The sequence below is a fragment of the Salvelinus sp. IW2-2015 genome, linkage group LG15 (assembly GCF_002910315.2).
Source record: "Salvelinus sp. IW2-2015 linkage group LG15, ASM291031v2, whole genome shotgun sequence".
NCBI lineage: Eukaryota > Metazoa > Chordata > Actinopteri > Salmoniformes > Salmonidae > Salvelinus > Salvelinus sp. IW2-2015.
In genome coordinates, this window is record NC_036855.1 from 17,092,128 (window position 1) to 17,110,722 (window position 18,595).

The 18,595-nt window shown below is 44.9% G+C and overlaps 1 protein-coding gene across 1 annotated transcript in view; it reads left to right on the forward strand.

The window, feature by feature from the left end:
- Positions 1–18,595, forward strand: part of LOC111974688 (homeobox protein cut-like 2) — a 109,989-nt gene that overhangs the window by 83,605 nt on the left and 7,789 nt on the right. The window contains 12 exon segments of the mRNA XM_024002617.2: positions 10,884–11,024; positions 11,843–11,990; positions 12,202–12,278; positions 12,363–12,429; positions 14,936–14,984; positions 15,729–15,833; positions 16,076–16,267; positions 16,359–16,417; positions 16,518–16,566; positions 16,810–16,909; positions 17,241–17,882; positions 18,457–18,558. Coding sequence (XP_023858385.2) covers positions 10,884–11,024; positions 11,843–11,990; positions 12,202–12,278; positions 12,363–12,429; positions 14,936–14,984; positions 15,729–15,833; positions 16,076–16,267; positions 16,359–16,417; positions 16,518–16,566; positions 16,810–16,909; positions 17,241–17,882; positions 18,457–18,558 — 1,731 coding nt within the window.

Genomic DNA, 18,595 nt, shown 5'->3' on the forward strand with positions numbered 1-18,595 from the left:
CTGATTTTACTGTAGTATTAGGATTTTTGTATTTTTTCATAGGTTGTCAAAGTTAATATTTTGTTAAATGGTTTTATTGTAGCTACAAAAATCAATATAATCTAGGTTGAAACAAGGATAGACATTAAATAATTGTACCTTGTGAGTTCAAGTGACTGTGCAGTTGTTAAAAGAATAGATGACTTTGTAAAGACTATTAGACTTTAGTCAATAAAAYTGTCCCCACACAGCTGCTTTGGATGGAGACTCCCGTACTCTGTAAGTATAATTGTTTGTTATTTTTTAGTTTAATTTTAAAAAGCTAACCTTTTTCAACGGTAGCCATTTTGATGATGCACTTTGTCTGTGAAGGTTGAACTAAGGACTAACAGTTCAGTCAACCTAGTTTCGGTCCATGACAATACACTCTCCATGTACAGTGTTACGGTTTGTTGCAACAGCAGAAAATGATGTTTTTGGACCTTGAAGACCACTTGGAGAAAAAAACAAAACAACAACAAGACTGTTTTGAATGAAAATAAAAAAACCTTGAAGCACAGCCTTATAAATTAATTTGTTCGTGTTGTATGATGGGAACACAGCTGGCCTCATTAACACACGCACAACACATAATTATAGAGTTTTTTTCCTCTCTCCAGCCAGCCAGCGCTTGGCTAATGGGCTTGCTGGGTTAATTATGTCAGAGCGTAATTACACAGGGCCCAGGGAGACGTAGTGGTGCACCCCGCTGAGCCCACACTGCCTAATGATGGTGTATCGCTGACAGGGCCAAGACGGACCGCCCCAACACACCTGCTTGTCTTGGCTCACGCCACCCTCGTCCACTCCCACGCACCACCACCGCCCACCCAGACACACGTTTGGGACCTGTCTGTCCCACCAGACACAGTTTCTATGTGGACAAAAACACAGTGGGGCCTGGCCAAGCCTGTTCTATATCCAACTCCATAGGAACAACCATAGGAGTTAGCTATCCAGCACAAACAGATCTGTGGTGACCAGGCTAGCCCTGGCCTGTCAAGGAGCAACACCCAGCACCCAGAGAGCTTACCCCTGCTGTGGGATGAGCAATAGCAGAGTAACACCAGACAAGTGGCTGCTAGGAACCAGCCATGGAAGCCCTTTATCTCATCTGTAACGCTGATGCAAACTCTGCTCACAGTGTAAACAATGTAGATGATGAGACCACACACACATAGATTCTATGATAGCTTACACAATAACACCAAACCAGGTAGAACTTTTTAAATAACTGTGGTGAAGTACAAATGATGCCAGGATCCTGAATGCCAACTTGTCTTTGCTGGTATACTGCGAGGACAGCAGGCGTGTGTGTGTCCGGAATGACCTCTGAACCTCATAACATTCTGTTCATCCCCACCTTCTCCCAGTCACTGTGATTCATGTGGTAATGAACCATGTTTCACTGAAAAAATATGATGTATTAATGTGCTACAATTTATGACCCTCAATGAGGTGCTGTTATGCTATCTGTTATCATGACCTCATGGCAGATGTCCAATCAGCCATAATTAAGATAAGGGCTGAATTTAAAAATGTACTGTATTTGCATGGATAACGATATGACTGACTTCTGTACATAATGGTGGGTCGGCCATGGTTCGCTTCATGATTGGGATTAAGTAATTCTAGGTATAATGGCAGGATAGTGTACAATTCCATTCATTTTGTATACAGATCTACCATATACACTATATATACAGCAGTATGTGGACACCCCTTCAAATGAGTGGATTCGGCTATTTCAGCCACACCCGTTGCTGACAGGTGTGTAAAATCAAGCACACAGCCATGCAATCTCCATAAACAAACATTGGCAGTAGAATGGCCTTAKTGAAGAGCTCAGTGACTTTCAACGTGGCACCGTCATAGGATGCCACCTTCCCAACAAGTCAGTTCGTCATATTTCTGCCCRGCTAGAGCTGCCCCGGTCAACTGCAAGTGCTGTTATTGTGAAGTGGAAACATCTAGGAGCAACAATGGTTCAGCCATGAAGTGGTAGGCCACACAAGCTCACAGAACAGGACKGCCGAGTGCAGAAGCACCTAAAAATCGTCTGTCTTCAATTGCAACACTCACTACCAAGTTCCATACTGCCTCTGCAAGCAAAACCCGAGAGTAGAGTGTTACTTTATTAATCTCAACTTGGGAAATTGTTTTATCACAGCATGCATCATCAATGACTTACAATGACCAACACATGAAGAAAAGGAAAAAAAACACTAAGACACATAAAGGCACATGCACCAATCATAGTATCCCTAAAAGAATAGTCTGATTCAAGTGTTGTTTTCTATCCTACTCTGGAGGGAAACAGGCAACAAAAAACATTTAATAGAAAGACCTCATAAAACAGTTGATCAATTATACTCCTTTAGGACTGTCCCTGATTTAAAAAAATCTTGGTCCACCGAAAGTGGTCTGTTCTTTCTACCAATGGATTGGTCGACATTTTTTAAGGGTATTTTTCCATATATAGACACACCCTATGTGTTTTAATAAAATCATCTATTTGCATTGAGCTTGTCTAATACTTCAAGTTTACGGTTTGATGAAATAAGACATGCCTCACGAGGGCGCCAGAGATCTAGATAACCAAAATTTAAAAAACTTAGCTTGACCCAACTATTCTCCTCCTGCTGCCCGCCAGTGAGCTCCGGACAGACACAGCTGTAGGCTATTTGCAAGGGATAAGAAGCAGTGCTTGACTTGGGGAGGAGCTCACCGGAGCTGAGTATTGACACCTCAAATGTTCTACTGCTTGAGKWTCTGTTCCTKTTATAGAATATTAGCTCAAAAGTAGTGTGGAGGTCTTGCACCTAATTATAAACAGTACCAGCACCCAAAATGAGTACCGGAACCTATTTCAGTCCCTGTCAAGTGCTGATAAGAAGTAATCAGGTAGGCCTATTTTATGACGTTTCCACTGGATCAGAGCATGACAGTTTTCGCTTTCACGCTGAGTGGTTATTGAAAGGGAGAGAGCTGGAAAGATTTTGCAGGTAGCCTATAGGCTACTTCTATGCGTGCGCGTCCTTACTCAACATTGACAGGAGAGCGCCAAACAAAAGACAATGACTAAATTGACAAAACTCGTAAATGGAATGAAATAAATGAAAACTTGTTTCTCACAAGTGTACCATAGGTTGTGCACTCGGCAAACAATGTGTCCACTCAGACAATAAGAACGGAAAGACTGGAATAATATTGAATGCATTAAAGTAATTACCGTGACCAATGTAACAAACATTGTAGATTAGGAATTAACGGTATATGTATGGTGAATATACACTAACAACCAAACGCAAACAATTCACACAATGAAGTTGTGAATAATTTGGCGAGAGAGATGTGCATCGTCAATCAATTTACGGTGATATGCAGAAATCAGGGCATTCCCTTCTTGCGCTTCACCGAGCAGTACAGAGTTGTTGTCAAGGAAGTGAGTTTGTGTTTATACAGGATGTGCCGCGCCCACCTATTGTCAACCAATCATGTCAATGCGGAGCTATACAGAGCTCTCCGCATTGTTGCAACATCTGGGAGGGGCGTGGTACAGAGCTCGATTTGGCCTCTGGAGGTTCCGGGATTTGCGTCACAACCTCTTATCTACATGGAGCCTCCAACCATATTTTCGGTTCAAGCATAAATTGGCGTTTAGTTTAGGCCTCCGCAATGGATTAGTTCACTGAGATGGGTGTATATACTACCGTTCAAAAGTTTGGGATCACTTGGACATTTCCTTGTTTTTGAAAGAAAAGCACATTTTGTCTATTAAAATAACATAAAATTGATCAGAAATACAGTGTTGACATTGTTAATGTTGTAAATGACTATTGTAGCTGGAAATGGCAGATTTTATTGGAATATCTACATAGGCGTCCAGAGGCCCATTATCAGCAACCATCACTCCTGTGTTCCAATGGCACATTGTGTTAGCTAATCTAAGTTTATCATTTTTAAATTAATTGATCATTAGAAAACCCTTTTACAACTGGTGTACTGATTAAAGAAGCAATCAAACTGGCCTTCTTRAGACCAGTTGAGCATCAGCATTTGTGGATTCGATAACAGGCTCAAAATGGCGGGAAACAAAGACCTTTCTTCTGAAACTCGTCAGTCGATTCTTGTTCTGAGAAATGAAGGCTATTCCATGTGAGAAATTGCCAAGAAACTGAAGATCTTGTACAATGCTGTGTACTACTCCCTTCACAGAACAGCGCAAACTGGCTCTAACCAGAATAGAAAGAGGAGTGGGAGGCCCTGGTGCACAACTGAGCAAGAGGACAAGTACAGTAGAGTGTCTAGTTTGAGAAACAGACCCCTCACAAGTCCTCAACTGGCAGCTTCATTAAATAGTACTTCATTAAAACACCAGTCTCAACGTCAACAGTGAAGAGGCAACTACGGGATGCTAGCCTTTTAGGCAGAGTTGCAAAGAAAAAGCCATATCTCAGACTGGCCAATGAATTGAAAATATTAAGATGGGCAAAAGAACACAGACACTGGACAGAGGAATTCTGCATAGAAGGCCAGCATCCCGGAGTCGCCTCTTCACTGTTGACGTTGTTTTAGTCGAGAAGTAATAAATATATATATATATATATATATATATATATATTACTGCTCGACTAAAACCATCTTGGTTGACCAACAGCCTATTGACCAAACAATTGACCAGTCGATTAATTGGGGTCAGCCCTACACTCATTAAAATGCCTCATCGCTGTCGGTACAAATGACCGTCTAAACCTCTCAGTGGTTTAGAAAGGATGAACCTGCTACTGAAGCTGCTCCTGTGTTGCATTTGAGTGCTGTGGAGTGGTCAGCACAATAATTGTTAACGYAAGTTTCATGAAATGGGTTTCCATGGCTTAGCAGCCACACACACAAGCCTAAGAGTGGTGTAAAGCTCACCGCCATTGGACGCTGGATCAGTGGAAACGCGTTCTCTGGAATGATGAATCACACTTCACCATCTGGCAGTCCGACAGACGAATCTGGGTTTGGCGGATGCCAGGAGTACGCTACCTGCATAGTGCCAACTGTAAAGTTTGGTGGACGAGGAATAATGGTCTGGGGCTGTTTTTCATGTTTCGGGTTAAGCTCCTTAGTTCCAGTGAAGGGAAATCTTAATGCTACAGCATACAATTACATTCTTGACAATTGTGTGCTTCCAATTTGTGGCAACAGTTTGGGGAAGGCCCTTTCCTGTTTCAGCATGAAAATGCCCCCGTGCACAAAGCAAGGTCCATACAGAAATGGTTTGTCGGGCCTCCCGGGTGGCGCAGAGACTCTGGGTTCGAGCCCAGGCTCTGTCGCAGCCGGACGCGACCAGGAGGTCCATGGGGCGACGCACAATTGGCCCAGCGTCGTCCGGGTTAGGGAGGGTTTGGCCAATAGGGATATCCTTGTCTCATCGCGCACTAGCGACTCCTGTGGCGTGCCAGGCACAGTGCACGCTGACCAGGTCGCTAGGTGTACAGTGTTTCCTCCGACACATTGGTGCGGCTGGCTTCCGGGTTGGATGCGCGCTGTGTTAAGAAGCAGTGCGGCTTGGTTGGGTTGTGTTTCGGAGGACGCATGGCTCTCGACTTTCGTCTCTCCCGAGACCGTACGGGAGTTGTAGCGATGAGACAAGACAGTAACTACTAACAATTGGATACCACGAAATTGAAAAAAAAAAAATGGTTTGTCGAGATCACTGTGGAAGAACTTGACTGGCCTACAGAGCCCTGACCTCAACGCCATCGAACACCTTTGGAATGAATTGGAACACCATCTGCGAGCCAGGCCTAATCGCCCAACATCAGTACCCGACCTCACTAACGCTCTTGTGGCTGAATGGAAGCAAGGCCCCGCAGCAATGTTCCAACATCGAGTGGAAAGCCTTCCCAGAAGAGTGGAGGCTATTATAGCAGCAAAGGGGGACCAACTCCATATTAATGCCCATGGTTTTGGAATGAGATGTTCGACGAGCAGGTGTCCACACATACTTTTGTAGTTTATCTACCTTCACTTTAAATTTGATTTAGCCACTGATTGATAATCCCTGCTTGTCCACGTGTGAGATCCCTTACCGTAATCTCTGCGTTTTGATCATGGAAGGTTAAAAGGATATATGGAAAAGAGGCTGATAAAGGGATTTCTGTGACAGTGGGTCGATGTGAATAGCACTGTTTTAAGTCATCCTGTTTGTCTAAGAAGAGCTCTTCTCTTCAGTGTGATGTCCCATGTGACTGATGCAATATCTCCAGTGTTGGTGTAACAGTGAACACAGACACACAGGAGGCTCATTTGACTGTAAACGGTCCTGGGAAAAAATGGTTCAATCAGTTATCTCTGACCAAGTGTTTCTGATGAAACTTCAGATATGTCAAGTGGCTGTGGAAGTCTTTCAACAAATTGCTTATTTAAACTTGTGCTTCTCTGATAAGTGTTTGAACGTGTGACTGTTGTGTTTCTGTGGCCTGTTTAGTCTTGGCTGTCTTTTCTCAGTGGTGTCTGTTGAAGTGTAAACGTCTGTGGTTAGGCTCTCTGAAAAGTCAGTTCTGTCTGTGCCCATGCTATAAAAGGATACGATTGTGATCCACACAGCAACAGAAAGACGAACGGATGAAAGCTGCGGCAGAAAAGTTTGTGCAGCAAAGCAGCGATTTTCCCCTCCTCTTTTGGAGTTTTAAAGGGCTGGTGTGTGTCTCTACATCCTCCCTTCCTCCTTGTCAGACAGCTCCCCTGAGCCTCTCTCTCTGTGCTTTGGCACTAGAAGTCACCTCCTTTGGTGTGCGGCATGCAGGTACACAACAGGAGCAGCTCTCTCTCTCAGAGCTGTTGAACTTTTCGGGAGGGGAAGAAAGGGAAGGGAAGATTAAAAACAGCCCTGTGATGTGGAGTGCCGAGTCGCCTCCTGAGAATTCCTGGCATAATAATTTAAATGATCAAATGATACAGAGGAGACTTGTTAGCAGAGAAACAGACTCCTAGTTGGCCCCATGGGCCCAGCGCTGCTGCACATGCATTGCAAAGCAGCTTCTCTGTTGTGCTAAAGAATCCAGCTTCTTTTTTTTCTGTTRTTTTCAGGAGCAGACTTTTTCCACACTTTGTTTAGGTGTATACTCGGAACTAAAGTGCGTGTCATATTCTACTGCAATCTATGCGGTTTAATGAATTTATACATTTAGGTGATGCTCTCCATTGAATATGATCTCAGTAGTTTAGTCTATTCATGTCATTAGGGCCAGCCTGTGAGATTTTCAAAGGTATCTCATTTGAGTGAATTCCAGAGACACTCTTGGGAACAATTTCTCAGTGGGAATCTGTCTCCTACTGTTGATKCTGCTGTGAAGGAGCGCGTATGATGTACTGTCCTGTACTGTCTCATGCAGGATTTGGGATAGTAGGCTATTTAAAAAGTTACATTTTAAAGATCCTGACATAAGTTGAATAATAGGATAAGTATTTTGACAGCAGCAACAGGATAATTGTGTTATCTCATTATATTTGATCAAATAGACTGCAATGAAATTCACTTGACTGAAGTGTTMAACTTTATACTTTACCGTTTTTACTTTATGTTCAGATGTACAGTGCATTCGGAAAGTATTCAGGCCCCTTGACTTCCACATTTTGTTATGTTACAGCCTTATTCCAAAATGGATTAAATAAAAAATGTTCCTCATCAATCTACACACAATACCCCATAATGACAAAGCGAAAACAGGTTTTTAGAATAAATTTAAAAAAGTATTCAGACCCTTTGCTATGAGACTCAATTGAGCTCAGGTGCATCCTGTTTCTATTGATCATCCTTGAGATGTTTCTACAACTTGATTGGATTCCACTGGTGGTAAGTTCAATTGATTGGACATAATTTGGAAAGGCACACACCTGTCTAATGTAAGGTCCCACAGTTGACAGTTCATGTCAGAGCAAAAACCAACCCATGAGGTCAAAGGAATTGTCTTTTAGAGTGCCGAAACAGGATTGTGTCGAGGCACAGATCTGGGGAAGGGTCCAAAAAATGTCTGCAGCATTGAAGGTCCCCAAGCCGCAGTGGCCTCCATCATTCTTAAATGGAAGAAGTTTGGAACAAGACTCTTCCTGGAGCTGGCTGCACGGCCGAACTGAGCAATCGYGGGAGAAGGGCCTTGCTCAGGGAGGTGACCAAGAACCCAATGGTCACTCTTACAAAGTTCCAGAGTTCCTTTGTGGAGATGGAGAAACCTTCCATTAGGACAACCATCTCTGCAGCACTCCACCAATCAGGCCTTTATGGTAGAGTGGCCAGACAGAAGCCACTCCTCAGTAAAAGGCACATGACAGCCCGATTTGAGTTTGCAAAAAGGCACCTAATGWCTCTCAGACCATTAACATTTAACATTTAAGTCATTTAGCAGARGCTCTTATCCAGAGCGACTTACACCATGAGAATCAAGATWATTTTTGGCTGAATAAATCAAATCAAGTCAAAGTTTATTTGTCACGTGCGCCCCGAATACAACACCTGTTGTATTACAGTGAAATGCTTACTTACAGGCTCTAACCAATAGTGCAAAAAAGGTATTAGGTGAATAATAGGTAAGTAAAGAAATAAAACAACAGTAAAAAGACAGGCTATATACAGTAGCGAGGCTATAAAAGTAGCGAGGCTACATACAGACACCGGTTAGTCAGGCTGATTGAGGTAGTATGTACATGTATGTACATGTAGATATGGTTAAAGTGACTATGCATATACGATGAACAGAGAGTAGCAGTAGCGTAAAAGAGGGGTTGGCGGGTGGTGGGTGGCGGTACACAACGCAGATAGCCCGGTTAGCCAATGTGCGGGAGCACTGGTTGGTCGGCCCAATTGAGGTAGTATGTACATGAATGTATAGTTAAAGTGACTATGCATATATGATACACAGAGAGCAGCAGCAGCGCAAAAAGAGGAGAAYCCTTTTTGCCCTAGACTTGGCACACCGGTACCACTTGCCATGCGGTAGTAGAGAGAACAGTCTATGACTGGGGTGGCTGGGGTCTTTGACAATTTTTAGGGCCTTCCTCTAACACCGTCTGGTGTAGAGGTCCTGGATGGCAGGCAGCTTAGCCCCAGTGATGTACTGGGCCGTACGCACTACCCTCTGTAGTGCTTTGCGGTCAGAGGCCGAGCAATTGCCGTACCAGGCAGTGATGCAACCAGTCAGGATGCTCTCGATGTTGCAGCTATAGAACCTTTTGAGGATCTGAGGACCCATGCCAAATCTTTTCAGTCTCCTGAGAGGGAATAGGCTTTGTCGTGCCCTCTTCACAACTGTCTTGGTGTGTTTGGACCATTCTAGTTTTGTTGGTGATGTGGACACCAAGGAACTTGAAGATCTCAACCTGCTCCACTACAGCCCCGTCGATGAGAATGGGGGCGTGCTCGGTCCTCCTTTTCCTGTAGTCCACAATCATCTCCTTAGTCTTGGTTACGTTGAAGAATAGGTTGTTATTCTGGCACCACCCGGCCAGGTCTCTGACCTCCTCCCTATAGGCTGTCTCATCGTTGTCGGTGATCAGGCCTACCATGTTGTGTCGTCTGCAAACTTAATGATGGTGTTGGAGTCGTGCCTGGCCATGCAGTCGTGGGTGAACAGGGAGTACAGGAGGGGACTGAGCACCCACCCCTGAGGGGCTCCAGTGTTGAGGATCAGCGTGGCAGATGTGTTGCTACCTACCCTCACCACCTGGGGGCGGCCCGTCAGGAAGTCCAGGATCCAGTTGCAGAGGGAGGTGTTTAGTCCCAGGATCCTTAGCTTAGTGATGAGCTTTGAGGGTACTATGGTGTTGAACGCTGAGCTGTAGTCAATGAATAGCATTCTCACATAAGTGTTCCTTTTGTCCAGGTGGGAAAGGGCATTGTGGAGTGCAATAGAGATTGCATCATCTGTGGATCTGTTTGGGCGGTATGCAAATTGGAGTGGGTCTAGGGTTTCTGGGATAATGGTGTTGATGTGAGCCATTACCAACCTTTCAAAGCACTTCATGGCTACGGACGTGAGTGCTACGGGTCTGTAGTCATTTGGCCATAGCCACAACACAATAATACCAAGCGTCATGTCTGGAGGAAACCTGGCACCATCCCTAAGGTGAAGCATGGTGGTGGCAGCATCATGCTGTGGGGGTGTTTTTCAGCAGCAGGGACTGGGAGACTAGTCAGGATTGAGGGAAAGATGAACGGAGCAAAGTACAGGGAGATCCTTGATGAAAACCTGCTCCAAAGCGCTAAGGACCTCAGACTGGGATGAAGGTTCACCTTCCAACAGGACAACGAACCTAAGCACACAGCCAAGACAACGCAGAAGTGGCTTTGGGACAAGTCTCAATGTCCTATCATGGCCCAGCCAGAGCCCAGACTTGAACCCGATCGAACATCTCTGGAGAGACCCATCCAACCTGACAGCTTGATAGAATCTGCAGAGAAGAATGGGACAAACTCCCCAAATAAAGGTGCGCCAAGCTTATAGCGTCATACCCAAGAAGACTCGAGGCTGTAATCGCTGCCAAACGTTCTTCAACAAAGTACTGAATAACAGGTCTGAATACTTATGTAAATGTAATATTTCCATTTTTTAATTTGTAATATATTTGCAACAATTTCTAAAAAGGTGTTTTTGCTTTCTCCTTATGGGGTATTGTGTGTAGATTGAGGAAAAAACAACATTATTTTAGAATAAGGTTGTAACTTAACAAAATGCGGAAAAAGTCAATGGGTCTGAGTACTTTCCGAATGCAATGTACAAGCTTTTGAATTCTCTTTATTTGTGAGTGGCTGTTTTGTGTGGACTGGTTCATAGAATAATAGCAAATTCCTCTCAATCGTGTGTTTTTGCTCTCAGACCCAGCTCCTGTGCTGGAGGCCACACACACCCTGGAGGAGAGGCTGCAGCAGCTGCAGAGTTCGGCCCCAGACAGTGAGGCCCTGGTCAGGGAGGTCAGCAGGCATTGGAGGAGACACCTGGAGTGCCTTAACAAGCCAGGTCAGTGCCATGGCCACAGCACTCACCCAGAATGGGCCCAGGCCCAGCTCACTGCTGCTTGTTTGTTCAAAGTTGTAAAGTATATATTTTTCAGAGAAAAACATCTAAMAAAGTATTTTTGTTGTGCAAAAACGCACTATAAGCCACACAAGCAGGGGTTGGAACAGAAATTATTTTCAAATTGTTTCGTTCTGAACAGATTTTTTTTATTGTCGTTTCGTTCCACTGTTCCCCGACGTCTTACCTTTTTGTCATTAATAAATCCAATGTGAAACGTAATAACTATAGTACCCTTAACTAGCATTGAAAAAGTGAATCCATTCTTCTCTTATTAAAAATCTCTCTCTAATTTCTGAATCATGCTTGTAATGTCAGTAGGCTACGGTAGACTATGCTTTGGCGGGGCAGGTAGGTAGCCTACACACACACACTGGCAAAGATTTTCAGCTGACAGGCAGACGCTGGAATAAGTTTCTGAGTGACAGAGTGAGGGATTTGCATAGGTGCTTTGTTGCATATTATTTGTTGTGTGACTGGGAAAAAATGACATGTTCGTAAAAAAGAACGTTATTAACCTGTTCCCATGCTTTCAAAATAACGGTTCTGTTCCAGAACAGTATCGATCACTTTTGTTCCTGATTCTGTTCCTTGAAAAATTATGTTATTTTCCGGTTTTCTGTTCTGTTCCCTGAACCGTTTCCAACCCAAGTGCACAAGGATGTCTCTGTTCCATGCACTCTCTCTGTGGCCCCTCACTTCAGATGACTACAGCTCTCATCTGTACTCCTATCCCTCTCCTATCCTTCTCTTCTCCACAGACGACACAGAGGACGGCCCAGCAGCAGCGTCAGGAGCTGGGGAGGCATCGAGCCGGACCGCCTGTGTGATGACTCCCAACAGCAAACAGGCCTTCAGAGCCACAGGCTCACCTCAGCAGAACCACCAGATCCAGAGTCAGACAGAGGGGTGAGAAACACAGCCCTGGTCCTCGCCTCCACATCCCTGTGAACATGATATGATGTGTATAATAAAGACAAAAATTAGAACAGCCCTCATCAGTCATACTGTACAATGAAAATAGACCTAGATGTAAACAGAATGCAATGCAGTATTGTGTGCTGTATTCCTGAGAGTCTATGAAAGTTTGGTCATCTTAAACATTGTGTCTTCCTCATAGGGAGGCCGAAGACGCAGATACCACCCTGGTCGACAGACTGGGTGAGGCCGAGGAGAGGATCAAAGTGCTGCATTCATGTGAGTATTTTTGTCCGATGGTCCTTTCTGGACACTGTGAGGCGAAAGGACATCATGACTAATGGCCTTCCTTTATTGTTACAGCTCTGAGCACAGCCCAGACAGACCTGCTGGACCTGCGGTGTAAATACGACCAGGAGAAGGCCAACAAGTAAGAGCCTGCTTGTCTCTCCACTCTATGTCCATACTGTCCTCTCTGCTGCTTCTCTAACATGTCCATTGCAATCCTTCACTATTCTCATGGTCTCTCCATATACACTACTGCATGTCCCTACTCAGCCCACCTATGCATACACCACTATGCTCAGCCTTCTCTCTTTAGCCATGCTTGCTCTACCCTAATCGACACATGGTCACTCCCCCACTGTAATGTACTGTACCCATTTCCAGTCTGTACCCATTTCCAGTCTGTACCCATTTCCAGTCTGAAGCCATTTCCAGTCTGAAGCCATTTCCAGTCTGAAGCCATTTCCAGTCTGAAGCCATTTCCAGTCTGAATCGATTTCCAGGCTGTACCCATTTCCAGTCTGAAGCCATTGTAAAAACAGAACTAGGTTGCATCTGAAATGGCACCCTATTTCCTTATAGTTCACTACTTTTGACCAGAGCCCTAGGCGGGTAGTGCACAATATAGGGCAGGGTTCCCCAACTGGTGTCCCGCAGGTGTTTTTATTTGGCCCCACAATTTTTCATTGTTGGACATAAAAGACTGTAAAAACACCAGGAAATCAGATTAGATTAGATTTGAAGAGACACGTGATTATACAAATGTAAGCAAGGTTTGAAATTATGTTTTATTATGTATTATGTTTTTCAAATATGATATCTGTTTGGGCTTCTTACGGTCAATTTGTAGTGTACGAATTATTTACAAATTGTTCTGGCCCCCGACCATCCGCTTAAGAAAAAKAATCGGCCCTCTACTGAATGTAGTTGATGATCCCTGATATAGGGAACCATTTTGGACGTTACTGTGGTGTGACTCATCGACTAATGCAGGTCTWTGGATGGGAGAGCTCTGTGTTGACCTCCTCTGTCTGCGGCCAGAGCCTTGCCTTGACACGCCTCAAGAAGAATGGCTCCATTTAAAGATTGCTCCAGAAATATTCTACCTTGTCCTGGATCTGTGAGCGCTATGCATCCAGCTCAACGGTTGAAATTAATCTGAAGTTGTATGAAGGATGTCGATAGACATTAAAAGTAAACACTCCTTTGTTTGGGTAGTGCTGCGGACGGAGCACAGTGAGCCGGTGCTAATGGATTTTCTCCCAGGCTTAATCCATGGTGCAATTGAACTGCAGTTTCCAGACCCACCGCCATCCATTCTGCTGGATTTGAAGCATTTTCCATTTGACTCCCCTCTCATGTTCAGCAGCTGTTCACAGTGACAGCTCTTTAGCTCCCTGTGAGGGAAGAGGAAGGATAGTTGTGTGTTGCTGCTTGGGCCACCGGGCCAGTGCTTCATTTGTGAATGGCTGGGTTTGTAGTTAATGAATAGGTAATGAGTTATACATCCTATAGGGGTTGACATATGAGTGGGTGTTGTACTCAACTGACWGCAGTAGTCTAATAGGAATACTAAATACACAACCCCCTGGCCCATAAACACCAATACCTCTCTCTCAGGACTCATCCCCATGGCTCTGTGATTCCAATTTTACCTCTTCTTACTCTCACTGACTTTTTCCTTGATGTTGATAATTAGGGTAATTTGGCTACTTTGGCTGATTTTGAGTATCTGAACAGGTAATCAATACAAGGCATCTTTCCATACTGCACAAGTTCATTAAATCTGTATGTGACAKCTCTTACCTTTTTCTGTCAGTGTGGTCCCATCTATCATAGGCTTATTGGCGTGGCCTGGACACTGCTCGGAGCCCTATGAGTCTTGGACTGTACACCAGCACAACACTACTACTAATTAATATGGAGAAATATTGGATGATTGGGCATTTTAAAGGTCTGGGGTTCTAACTATTGCTAACCACACAAAATGTTGGAAAGCAATGCTTTGTGACTATTCAGAATGGGTGATGAGTTAAGTTGTTTGTGTCATTAATCTTCCTAAAGCAAGCCCATAATAACCAGCAGTGAGATGAAGGGCAGTGTGGGGGCAGACATGAGGAGACGTGAGGAAGAACATGGTTGGTTTGAAAAGAGTTTGTTTGATAGTGAACAAGATCTCTGATTTCCTCTCAAAAACACATTTAGTGAAACGGAAAGGGGTTTCTTTGTCCTGAAAAATTCCAGAAATCTATGTGCATATTTTAATCAATCTCACAATCCTCATTAATTCATTTTTCTCCACCTTTTGAAAATCAAGTCCCATGTGTCTAAAAAGAAACTGTTGAACTTCAAACAAACCTCATGAATAATCTTGCTGAGCTGCTATTTAAATTAGACTTCTGATTGTTAGATGTATGGAGGCATGTTGGGATGCAATCTCCAAAGAACTCTGAGTAGGGGTCAGAGAGACAGTCCAGGGCGCTATGTGAGGACTGATGCTTTCTTGATGTTGTGTGAAGACTGGGGCAGTGTGTGATTTACTGTGAATCATGTAAGAAAAGTGTGTAAAAGTCAAGGAGGGTGTATAAATCATGCTAGACTAWGAGATAGCCCCCTCAGTAACCCACTGGCTGGTTCTGTGTGTGTTCCAGGGTAGAGGAGGTCAGCGTGATCATGATGAACCTTGAGAAGGCGAACCAGGTGAGTGAGACCTGCCGTCCTGTAGGCAGCCCTCTGATTGAGATGCTCATTCGTTAAGGTAATCACTCCTGTAATCAAGCCTCCTGTTTTAATTAGACACCCTGCATCCTGCAGCCCCCATGCCGCCTCCTCCCCTGCCTCCCACTCCCTGAGCCCCTGTGATTAGAGACAGAAAAACCTGGCCCCCGTCTGTGGGTGCTCCACGGCAGCACTCAGTAGAGGACAGGAGAGACTGCCGAGCGCGATTGATGTCGGAGTGCCATGAGCTGGGGCTCTTACTTACCTCATTGSCTTGATTGCTATCTTTCCTTCCTAGTGATTTCTCTTCTCTCTCTCTCCTTCCTTCTCCTGTTCCTCTATTTCCTTCTCGCTCTCTCTCGCTTGCTCGCTCTGTCATTCGCTCTCTATCCTACCCTCTCTCTCCGCCAGCAGCTCTTAGATAAATGTTCTCAAAATGAATCATTAATTAGCAGCCCGAGTGTGACAGAGCAGGTAAACAGTTTGGGAAGAAAGTGTGCTGACTAAACCGTCCTCTCAGCAAAATGGAGTGGTAGATGCACACTTCTGCTGGTGGGTGTTGTCCCAACCCGTCTCCTATTTATTTTTTTGCTGAGGGTCTGTCCTCAGATTTGTCTTTCTGTTCTCTTCAGGACCAGTTCATCTGTATATCTGCTGACTGACTGACAGATTGGTTGTGTCAGTGTTTTGTTGTGTGAGTTGTTATTCTGTGATGTTTGGTTGTAGAAAGCGGAGATGGCCCAGAGGCAGGTGGAAAGGCTAAAGGAGCAGCTGGCCAGTGCCCGGAGCACCACCCCAGGCAGCTATAATCCACCAGAGGGCACTAGTGGGGTAAGACGAGACCACATCSACTTCCTCTTTAGATCAATGTGTTCCTATATTTCTTCCCCTTCAAATTCATTGACAGGGAGCCAAGTCAAGCTTCACGTCATGGATCTTTAAGTGTGTGAATTCTGGATGGCAGAATATTATATATTTTTAAAAGGAATTATCGCCTTTCATTAACTTACCCTTCAGTGTCTTTTACTCTCTTTGACTTTCTTTCTCTCACACCCTGTCTTTCTTCCCCTTAGGAGAGGGATGAGAAGGGTGGTGTGTTGTCATCCAAGTTGGAGGCTAAGCTGATTGCTAAAGACCATGAGATCCTCAGGCTGTTGGAGAACATACAGAGACTGCAGTTCGCACTACAGGAAGTCCAGMACACCTCAGCCAATCAGATCATATCGCTGGAACGCCAGCTGGCCTATAAAACAGACGCTATTGGGGTATGTTCTATTGCACACACTCAAATGGCAAGAGGTACCTTCTTGTTAGTGGAGTTTTGTGAAATATGCTTCCTCTCTTTGACTGTTTCAGAGATTAGAAGCTAAACTGCAATCCCAGATGGACTATGACAAGATTAAAACAGAACTCAGGTGACCCACAGTGCTTGATAAGAGACTACTAAACGTTTTACACCGTCTTATATACAGGAACACAATATAACATTCTTACTGTTTTTTTRCCCTCTTGTAGCATACTGAAGGTAATGAAGTTGGCCTCAGCGAATGGTAGCTCATCCCAGGTGAGATATTTACTAACGGTCTGCTGTGTATTGCGTTGTTGTTCATAGCCCAGTATTAAACAGAGTAGTTTGTTTCAAAATATACTTTTGTTTTCCTCTTAATGTTCCACTGCGGTCAAGGAAGGAAAAGTACAGCAGTGCCATTGAATGCCTTAGTGAGCAGCATCCATTGTAAGGATATCTACAGCCACTATAATTGATACATCGGAATTTAACAGCCTGTGTGTGTGTGTGTGTCACCAGGAATCTGCCAAGGCTGCAGAGGCTCTTTTGCTGGACAAAGAGACCTTTCTTCCCTCTCACAAATACCTGATGGATAAGGCCAGAGTCTTACACAACAATGGTGAGGCAACAGTGTCTATGGCCACGTTCGAGAGCATCAAAACCGTGATMTATCATGGGTAAAATGTGACTGACTGATCTACAAATCATATTCAGTAGTTATTTATGATGCAAGGTGATTTGTCGATCAGAGAGTCAGTCTCGACTCGCCTTCCAAGTCAGCTTGAATGTCTATGACATCTAATTGTAGTTCTTGAAAGCTGTTTTGTAGTTTATAGACCCGAGACTACACAGTGTATGTAAGCTTCACGTAGTGTCTGTGTTGGTCCTATGCAGCTTTAACCCCAGTGGCTGTGAAAGTGCTGCCAAACTGAGTGTGACTGTGTCTGCAGATGAGGACCAATCGGAGGAGTCAGGCAGAGAGGGGGGCAGGCCCACAGGGTCCTTCTCCTCAGTCTCCCAGGTGGATGTGCGTACCTCGGCCAGCCCTGGTCCTCCCACCATGGACGTCTCCTCCTCTAGCTACGACCTCCCCCGCCCCTTTTCTGTGTCCCCCTGCTCAGGGGGCAGGCTGTCTGTGGACCACGTCCTCCACAAGCAGCTCCTCTGCTCCCCACTTTTCAAGAAGGAAGCCGGCAGCCCCATCATGGCCTTCCCCACCGCCCTGTACGCAGCCAAAGCCGCCCTAATGTCAACCAATCAGGGACCTGCAGGAACTGGGGGCATTGAGGCGGGCCTGCCCAGCGACCAATCGGAGAGTGGGAGCTCCACTGCAGGCGATGATGACCAGTTGGAGACAGCGGATATTGCCTTCCAGATCAAAGAGCAGCTGCTGAAGCACAACATTGGCCAGCGTGTGTTTGGTCACTARGTGCTGGGCCTATCACAGGGCTCGGTCAGTGAGATCCTGGCCCGGCCCAAGCCCTGGAGGAAGCTGACAGTGAAAGGCAAGGAGCCCTTCATCAAGATGAAGCAGTTCCTGTCTGATGAACAGAACATTCTGGCCCTCAGAACCATCCAGGTCCGACAGAGAGGTGAGTGGACTGGACAGTGGTTATCCTGAACCACAGATATAACAGCAGATCACTGGGTGTGTCAGGAAATACTGGACAGGATCACAGTGCCCAGCCATGAAAACTCACTTTCTAAACTGAAAGAATTGCAGGCATTAATTTAAAAGCATTTAATATGCTAAAACTGAAGGTTGTCTGCAGATGTATTGCGGTAGCAGTGTTTTCATTTCAGGATTTTATTAGTGCTGAGGGATAGAGCAGAGTTGCCCACTCGTCTCTCATGTGGTGTGTTTTGAAAGGCTGGTGGTGTAGTTTCTGGACCTCTCTGCGGTTAAACCTTTTAATCTCCTTGGCCTGCACCTCAAACTTCTTCATGGCTTCCTCTCCCATGTTTGTTGTGTTACTTTTAAACTTTGTTTTCTCCCCAGATTTCAGAGCTTTTGAAAGTTGAACTTGCCGTATACTGCAACCTCAGATGCCAAGATCTCAAAGGCAGCCATTGATCTACCAGTCAAAAGCAACGCCTTGGAACTGCTCTCTGATCAGCCATCCCACTCACCCCCTTTCTCTCTCTCTGTTACCCTCTCTGTGGCAGGGAGCATCACTCCTCGCATCCGAACTCCTGAAACTGGGTCAGACGACGCCATCAAGAATATCTTGGAGCAGGCCAAGAAGGAAATCCAGTCCCAGAGAGGAGGTGGGTCTGGAACAGGTTATGCATCTACTCTTTATTC